This window comes from Psammomys obesus, unplaced genomic scaffold (assembly GCF_907164565.1).
Source record: "Psammomys obesus unplaced genomic scaffold, mPsaObe1.curated_primary_1811, whole genome shotgun sequence".
In the NCBI taxonomy this organism is placed as follows: Eukaryota; Metazoa; Chordata; class Mammalia; order Rodentia; family Muridae; genus Psammomys; species Psammomys obesus.
The window spans coordinates 2,093-11,438 of record NW_026595237.1 but is presented as its reverse complement, the minus strand read 5'-3'; the positions used below and the strand labels follow the sequence as shown (position 1 = coordinate 11,438).

At 50.1% G+C, this 9,346-nt stretch overlaps 1 protein-coding gene across 1 annotated transcript; it reads left to right on the top strand.

The window, feature by feature from the left end:
- Nucleotides 1–12: 12 nt before the first annotated feature.
- LOC129685679 (C-type lectin domain family 10 member A-like) lies at nt 13–1,180 on the top strand (the record flags this gene model as incomplete). Its single annotated transcript, XM_055619183.1, is given in 5 exon segments — nt 13–84; nt 251–337; nt 440–591; nt 668–774; nt 899–1,180. Coding segments are annotated over 5 exon segments (578 nt in total), but the record flags the coding sequence as incomplete, so codon positions are not given.
- Between the last annotated feature and the right edge of the window lie 8,166 nt (nt 1,181–9,346).

Below are 9,346 nucleotides of genomic sequence, written 5' to 3'. Positions count from 1 at the left end.
GTGGTCTCCCAGGCCGAGGCTTGAGCCAGAAGGTGACTTCTCTGGAGAGCACAATGAAGGAAAGGGAGCAGGTGCTCAAAACAGGTGAGGCCGCCATTCCCTGCACCCTGGGGGGGGGGGAGTGCGTGGAGAGTTACAGGGAGGGGGGGCATGTGAGTGTGTGGAGGATGGCAGGGAGGGGAAGCGTGTGAGGTGTGAGTGTGGGCAGTGTGTGTAGGGAGGGCAGGGTGACTCCCATCTGTGTGCCCAGGTCTGTCTGAGGTCACGGAGCATGTCCAGCAGCTGGGGAAGCAGCTGAAGGCCCTGGCGTGCCAGCTGGACAGCCTCAAGACCAATGGTGAGGTGGTGAGGTGGTGAGGTGGTGAGGCGGGCGCGGGCGCCCCGGGCTGGGGGCTGGGGGTGCCGGATGCAGCCAGCCTGTGCTCCCTCTGCCTCCCAGGCTCGGCCGTGGCCTGCTGCCTCCCACCCTGGCTGCAGCATGGAGGCAGCTGCTACTGGTTCTCCCAGGCTCAGAAGTCGTGGGCCGAGGCCGACAGGGCCTGCCAGCTGGAGAGCTCACACCTGGTGGTGGTCAACTCCCTGGACGAGCAGGTGAGGCTGTGGTGGGCCCTTCTCAGCAATGCCTGTTGGGGGGGGGTCACCTTGTCCCCATTTTTTTCCTTCTCAGAAATTTATTGAGGCCCACAAGGGCCCTGTGGCCGCCTGGATGGGCCTGACGGACCAGAATGGGCCCTGGAGATGGGTGGATGGCACCGACTTCAACACGGGGTTCCAGTACGTGTCTGCCCATGGCTTGCTCCCCCGCCTGGGGCCGGCCCACCTTCTCAGCCTGTGACCCTGGGGGTGTGGGGCCGCGAAGGGACCTGACGGCTGATGGCTGTTGGCTGTGTGTTCGCAGGAACTGGCGGCCACAGCAGCCTGATAACTGGCACGGACACGGGCTGGGAGGGGGCGAGGACTGCGCCCACTTCTCTTACGACGATGGTCGTTGGAATGATGATGTGTGCCAGAGGCCCTACCACTGGGTGTGTGAGACAGAGCTGGGCAAAGGTAGCTGAGTCCCCTCCCGGCGACCTCAGTGCCGTAAGCCTCGGAGAGCTGGTCTTGGTCAGACCAAATTCGGCAATTCTCCTAGGACTTTAAAGGGCAATAAAGGAAAGCATCCGAGGTGTTTGAAAGAGCGGGGTTGCCGGAACCTTGATGCTGCGGATGGCCCATCACGGTCACGTTACTGTTTGTAGAGTAAAGCAGAGAAGTAGACGTTCTGTGTGTTTGGTCATTGGTGGTCAGGAGCTGGTGGTGAGCTGGCCAGCATTAGGACACCTCAGGTGAACTGAACTGGATGAGGCTAGAAGACCCATTTTGTTATTTCCAGCTACGTAAGCATAGGCAAGGCATTCTGCTGTCCAGACTCCGTGGTTATATGGGATTACTACTGTTGATTAACTGCCCGTGCCCCCAACACCTGATGATAGCCAGGCCCTCGGAAAAGAATCACTGTCCTTAAGACTCAGGAATGTGGTAAGGACAGTGAGCCAGGGCCCACGGGTGCTTGTGGAAGGAGCAGCAGGCACAGGCTAAGAACCTGCCCATTCGTAAGACCTCAGCTAATTACAGGGAAAAAAATATGATTCCCTGAGCACAATGAAAGAATTAGGAATGAACACAAAAGGTCATCCTGAAAGACTTGAGGCAACTGGTAATCTTCTTATCATTTTTCTAAATCATTTTGGATGCAAGAGAAAGTCAAAATGGAAAAAACTTCAAGTGATTTAGAAACAAAATATTCGATGGCCTGGAGTGATAGCTCAGAAGAGCGTGTTTGCAATGGACCTGGATTTGCTTCCCAGCATCAGCATGGCACGGCCAGCTGTGACTCCAGCTCCAGGGCAGCTGAGGCCTGCTTCTGACCCCCAAGGGCACCAGGCACACGGGCACACAGGAAAAACACTTGTAAAAGAAATAAATCTATTTTGGAAAGACGTGAAGAATGTGAGTATCCCAGGCAGCCCTCAGAAGGAAACACGTGTAGCCACAGCACATTTATTAAAGATTAAGAGCAGCTTAATTGGAATAAGCTGTGATTAAACCCAAGCAGCTCAGAAAGGATCAGGTATTGGGGCACATGCTCTAATGCTGGAAGGCCAAGGCAGGATTGGATATTTGAGGCCAGCCTAGTTTAAAAATGAGACCCTGTCTCAAAACACCAGCTTCTCCCTCCCCCCCCCAAAAAAAAGAAAAGTTTTAAATCTACATAAAAGAAAGGGACTAATAAACATAGAAACAAAATCTAATGCTTTAGGTAGAGTCTTTTGGGCATGATGGCACATACCTTTCATCTCAGCACTTGGAAGGTAGAGGCAAGCAGATCTCTATGAGTTCAAGGCCTGCCTGGTCAACATAATGAGTTCCAGAGATACAGCAATAGTCCCTGTCCTGAAAACATAAAAAAAGAGAAGAGAAAGAAAAAGGAAGGAAGGAAGGAAGGAAGGAAGGAAGGAAGGAAGGAGAAAGGAAGGAAAGCAAGCCAGCAGGCTGAGTAAGCCATGTGGAGCAAGCCAGTAAGCAGCACTCCTTCATGGCCTCTGCCTCAGTTCCCACCCTGATTTCACTCAATGATGGCCCTTGGTTGGAGCGTGTAAGTTAAATAAACCCTTCCTCCCTAAGTTGCTCTTGGTCCTGGTCTTTTATCACAACGGTAGGAAGTAAACAAAGATAGTGGATATGATCAAAACTCACTGAATAGATGCATGAAATTGTCAAAGAATAAAATTTTAAAATATTTCTAAAAATAGGCAGGCAGCATTCCTTTCTCCTCAGACATCATCTGGACAACTTGCTAGAAAATGCCACTCACTCTAAGGAAAAGTCTTCTCTCCTGAATTATTATTATTATTTGGAAATTCTCCCACAGATTCAACCAGAGGTGTGCCTCTTTGTTGTTTCCAGATACCATCAAATTGACAAGATTCACTATTACAGCACCCAAGGAAAGATATCTTCCTTAACGCATGGTGCTGAGAAAACTGGACATTCATAGGAAAACAAAACGCTATCACCATCTTTCTTTCTGTACAAAAATCTACTCAAAGCAGATCAAAGGCTTTCATGTAAGACCTGAACCTTTGAAAACCTAGAGAAAAACACTCAAGGTAGAAAAGAACTTTCTGGAAAGGACTCGAATGGCCCAGGAAACAATAGCAACAGTAGATAAATGAGATTCATGAAATTCAAAGGATTCCATGCAGCAAAGGAACCTATCATCAAAGTGGAAAATAGGCTTCGGGATGTGGGGAACAGTTGTCAGTGACTCTTTTTCCTGGAGATTAACATCCAGCATATACAGAGAACTCAAAAAATAAAAAACAAAACATTAAAAGGAAGATGACCCAGCCAACACATGAGCAGGCAAAGCGGTTTCTCAAATAATGAGTTCAGATGGCCAACAAATGTGTGGAAAATGTCCGGCACCCTCAGGGAAACGCAGGTGAGAACTCACTGAGATCCCATCTCGCACCAGTCAGAACGGCCGTGGAGGAAATAAACAACAAATGCTGGCGAGGTCGAGCAGCACTCACTGCTGACGGGAGCCATCGAGGAGGCTTCTGAACAACCAAACGGAAAAGCACCGCGTGAGGCTGGTGTGCACCGTAACGGAGGTGCTTGCTATAGAGCCAACCCAGGTGCCCACCACAACTGCATACACATCAAGGAAATCTGTTGGAGGCTTAGGTTTTTCCTCCCGGCCCCAAGCTCCCAGAATAATGACTCATGAGGCCCAAAACAGATTTACATGCCTTGGCCACGTGGCTCGGCTCTTCTGTGACTAGGTCATTGCTTAAAATAACCCATTTGTATTAATCCGTATTCTGCCGTGTATGTGGTTACCTCTGCTCAGGTGCCATGCGTCTGTCCTCCTCACATCTTCCGGCACTCTGGCACGCCTGGCTCTGTCTCAGAACTTTCCCCTGCTGTATGTCTTACCTTCTGTCCTACCCTTTCCTATGAGCCAAAGGTGTTTTATTGACAGGTGTTGCATTCATACAACACACAAGAGACTCTCTCTACATGTAGTGCTAATGGGAGCTGGCTGAGCCCGAGATACGGGTGGAGGCTTCCAGCCACTGCAGGCAAGAGAGCCCTTGGTGGACACAGGACCATAGCCCTGGCTTCCTTTTTGTCTCTGTCGGTGAGGTCAGGACTTCTGTCATCGCATGTGTCTGTCATGGTGCAGCAACCCACCCCAGGCTCCAAAGAAAGAGGGAAGACCAACCGTGACTGAAGCCTTCACAACAGTGAGACAAAACAAGCCTCCCTCCTCTCAAGGGAACTTACATTTGCGACACCAGCAGAATGCCAGCCGGAGCAGTTAAAGCCGCGTTTACTTCTTTTATTTTCACGATTTATCTTACTTTGGGTGTTTTGCCTGCATGTATGTGTGTGCACCTCGCACATTCAGTGCCCACAGAAGCCAGGAGGGGACACCAGAGCCCCTGGAACTGGAGTTAGAGGTGGTTGTGGGCTGCCATGTGGTGCTGGCAATTGAACCCGGGTCCTTTGGAAGAGCAGCCAGTGCTCTTAACCACTGAGCCGTCTCTCCAGCCCCAACTTTCTCCTTTGTATTCATTTCTAAGTTTCTGTACCACAAGCTTTGATGTGTTGTTCTTTTCATTTAGTTCATTTCAGAATAGTTTCTTTGCCCTTGTAGGTTCTTTGAGGAGATTGTATCTAATTTATTCTTGATTTTAAGGTTAACTTCATTATTATCTGAAGACACACTGTGTTTGTTAGTCAGGGTTCTCTAGAGGAACAGAACTGACAAAATAATTCTACATATTAAAAGAGGATCTAAAAAAGCGGCTTACTACAGACTCTAGTCCAGCTAGGCCAACAATGTCTATCTCCTGACAGACAGGCCAAGGATCCAGAAAATGTCCACACAAGGCCTGTGGTCTCGGCAATTGCAGTTCAGTGCTGGAGTCCGGAGGAGTCCTCGTGAGCAGCTCGTCTGTCTTGGTTGGAGTTCCTAGGGAGGGGGCTCTAACACCGTGGAGGGCTGCCTCAGCAACCGCCTGGATGAACTTGCCCATGAGAGTGAGGGCAAGCAGGCGACAAGCAGAGGCCACGGTCTTCCCCGTCCTTCAGCGTGGGCTGCCACCAGCAGATGCGGCCCAGATTTAGGGAGGGTCTTCCCACCTCGAATGACCCCATCATTGCAGGCAGGCCCAGCCTCCCCGGGTTTAGTCGATGTCAGATGCAGTCAAGTTGACACAAGTTCAGCCATCACGCAGACTGGATGCAGCTGTAATCAGCTTCATCGTGTGGAGGTCTGATTTTGGCCAGTGACAGCGTGTAGATCTGAAGTTGCATGTGGTCTGCCATGGCGATGGCTTCACAATGCCAGTCAGCTTTAGTTCCTTGAAGGCAGTTGTGAATGTCTGTGATGGTCTCTGCCTGATGCAAAAAAGAGCTTCTCTGATAAGGGCAGGAGCCACACATAGTGTCGGTGTAACACGCGTGTTTGGAATGCAGTTGGAAATTATGCTGAGGAAAGTGGTGATGGCAGCTTCTCCTCTGGGGTCCAGGACCTCGCTGCTCATGAATGTTTTCCTAGTGAGTAGGCCTTAGGTTGGTTATTCCCAGGATATCACATTCTTGGGACTGTCTTGCCATCCTGATAGTTGCTGTCATTGATCTGGGTGTGGCTACTGTCTGCGTTCCTCCCTCAGCAGCTTGCATGGCACCTTCAGACTCTGTGGGAGCTCTTCTCAGGGAGGTCACTTCCAGGCTGCCTCCTCCTGCGCCTGAAGTGTTCGGTGTCTTCAGCGACAGGGCCTTGCCTTCAAGTTCTGGGAGGCAGCCAAAGGCAACAGCAGTGGCCCCTGCTGTTTGGGAGCCTCCTGGTTTCTTCATCGATAACTCAAAGGGACATTTCTCTCACTTGGTACTGGGGTTTTTGTTAGATAGTCAATGGTTCTTGGGGTTCTCATTATCACCCCAAGTAGTGCAACCACTCAACACACACACACACATACATACACACACACACACACACACACCTCAATAAAAGACCTTGAAGACAGTGATCCCTGTCCAGGCGGTGGCCGAGGAGGGCCTGGCCAGCCGCTGCCTGAATCACTTTTGAATACTTTGTTTCCTTTTTCTTCCCAACTTCCCAAGCTTCCTATTGTGCTGCCTCACTTCCCAGAGCATGGCGTGTCTTCCCAGAGCACGGCCTGTCTTCCAGGCAGACGGCAAAGGCCGCTAGGAAATTCTGCTCAAATCAGCTACAGACAAGGGAGCCTGCACGTGAAGTTAAGACGAAGGCCGTTCTGCCAGACACCCTGACTGAAGTGTGCTTGTGCGTTACAACTGATAGCAAATACTCTTCCCTGAGCTGCTGCTATACCTATTTTTGGTAAAAGCTTGAGCTAAATGGAAACACTCTTGAACCTCTCGGGGTATCTGAGTCCATCAAAGGTGTTAAAACTTTAATTAGTGTTGTAGTTAGAAATGCAAGAAGGCACAGGAGGGAAACCAAGGCTGCAGTTTGGTGTAGGAATCGGAAGCGGAGCCTCCCAGAGGACAGCTATGCCAGGCTCCTGTCTGAGAGCTCAGCAGAGTGTCATTAATAGTGTCAGGGGTTGGCTCTCTCCCATGAGGTGGGTCTCAGGTTGGGCCAGCCATTGGTTGGCTGTTCCTCAATCTCTGCTCCGTCTTTATCCCTGCACATCTGGTAGGTGGGGGCTCACAGAGACTGAACCACCAACCTAACGGCTTGCATCGACTGGACCCAGGACCCCTACATTAATGGAGTTGACGGGCAGCTTGGTCTTCATGTGGGTCCCCTAACAGCTGGGGCTGGGGCTGGCCCTAACATGGACTCTGTTGACTGCTGTTGGATTACTTTCCCCTGGGTTGTCTTGTCTGACCTCACCAGAAGAGGATTCGCTTAGTTCTGATGCAACAGGAAGAGCCAGAATGGGATGGCACCGGGGGGGGGGGGGGTGGGGGGAACAGCCTCTCTGAAAAGAAGGGGAGGGGGACGTGGGAAGGTGGGACTGGAAGGAGAGGAGGGAGGGGTCGCGATTGGGACGTAAAGTAAAAAACTAAATAAACTAGAGAGAAAAAAAACCCCATGCAAACAGAAAACAAACCTAAATAAATGCATACATAAATAAAAGGCTTACTTGCTTTAATCCCATACTTGGATTAAAGTATGAGGGGCAGATGAATCTCTGTTAGCCCGAGGCCAGCCTGGTCTACAGAGTGAGTTCCAGGACAGTGAGATCCTGTCTCAAAACAACAGTCAGAAAGGATTTGGGAAAGAAAGGGGTTTGTTCCTTGACTGGAAAAGGTAGAAAATCAGAAGAGTCAAATGAAGGTATGGAAGATCAGTGAAGGGTACTTTCTGCAGAAAAAAAAAAAAAAAGGTATATGTAATTAAGTTGGAAAATTAAAAAAAAATACAGTTAAAAAATATGTGAAGCTAGATGTTGGGGGCCCACACTTTTAATCTCAGCACTCGGGAGGCAGAGGCAGGCAAATCTCCGAGTCCAAGGCCAGCCTGGTCCAAAGAGTGAGTTCCAGGACAGCCAGGGCTACAAAGAGAATCCCTGTCTTGAACCCCCCCCCAAAAAAAAACCAAACAAACAAACAAATCAGACTGAGCATTGGTGATGCATGACTTTGATCCCAGCACGAGGCAGGTAGATGCGCACAGATCTCTGTGACTTAGAGGCCAGCCTGGTCTACAAATGGAGTCCAGGACAGCCAGGGCCTCTGAAACAGAGAAACCCTGCCTGGAAAAGCAAACACACACACACACACACACACACACACGGGCTGGAGAGACGGCTCAGTGGTTAAGAGCACCAGTTGCTCTTTCAGAGGACCTGAGTTCAATTCCCAGCACCTACGTGGCAGCTCACACCTGTCTGTAGCTCCAGGACCCAGCACCCTCACACAGACACATGTGCAGGCAAACACCAATGCACATGAAATAAAAATAAATAATTTTTAAAGAATCTGTGTGCGCACTGGCTGCACGCAGGTACAGAAGGGGCCGGAAGAGGGCATAGCGGGCCTGTCCTTGTTCCCGGTCCCTCTGCCTTGCTTAGAACCCACCCTTCTAAAGCTGGCCATCAAGGTTTCTTCCCTTATTTGGCTACTTCCCCTCCTCAGGCTGACTCCCAAGGTCCAGCTACCAAAGGATCGGAATCCAGCAATAAAAGTCCCCCTTGTCTCACCTAATTAACATGCCCATTCAAAATTAACCCCCCGGGGGGGGGGGCTGGAGAGGCGGCTCAGAGGTTAAGAGCACCAGCTGTTCTAACAGAGGGTTCTGAGTTCAGTTCCCAGCACCCACATGGTGGCTCACAACCATCTATAATGAGATCTGCTGCCCTCTGCTGGTGAGCAGGTGTACATGCAGGCAGAACACTGTATACATAGTAAATAAATAAATCTTTAAAAACCAAAACAGATTAAACACCTCATCCTAACACAGGGTTTCCCCGTGTACCTTTATAAACTGCCATTTGCCTCTGGTCATGTCTGTCTCCTCTTTACCCAGGCCTTTGTGTGCACCCCTCCCACCCCAGGACAGATACCCCTTCCTCCTCCCCCTGTTCCCCTCCCTTCTCTTTCATCCTCCATCTCCTGTCTTTGTCTCCCCGGGGCAAAGAACTCTTTTTTGTGCTGAGAACATCATCTTGGGGGCCTTGGGTCTATTCCAGTTCCTACACCCAGGTTCTCTGCAAGGTCCACAGTGTCCTTCACTGCTGAGCCAGCTCTCCAGTCGCTTAGGGATTTGAATACAATGAAGGACTGTTGGCCTCAGCACAACTCTCATTGCAAAGTGTGTTCAGTGAAAACAGCTTGATTGTTAAAAATGTTGAGAAGATTTTTTCTTTATTTTTGTGTATGTGCCACCACCCCTCCCATGTGTGTTACACAGGCCCCTTCCACAGAAGCAAGAGAACAGCTCAGGTCCCATGAAAGAACAGCCAGTGCTCTACCAGCGATACCCTTCTCCAGACGTATCTGTGGAACTAACCGCCACAGATATTCTCAGTCTTTCCTCATAAAAAGAAAATGTCACCACATTGTCTTAGATACGCTTTCTTATAAAAACAAGGCTGCTGTGTGGCTACATTGTATTTCTCCTAAAACGTGTCACCTGGTGACAAATGCAAGCATGTAGAATCAAGCCTGCTGAGGAGCTCCTTCTGGTAGAGCTGATCTTCCCTGCGTTCGGCGAGCTCAAGAGTGAGGATGATAAGGGACCCAGGAGGACCACTGACATTCGGCTATCATACCCCAGGGCCTGCTAGGAGCCCGGTGG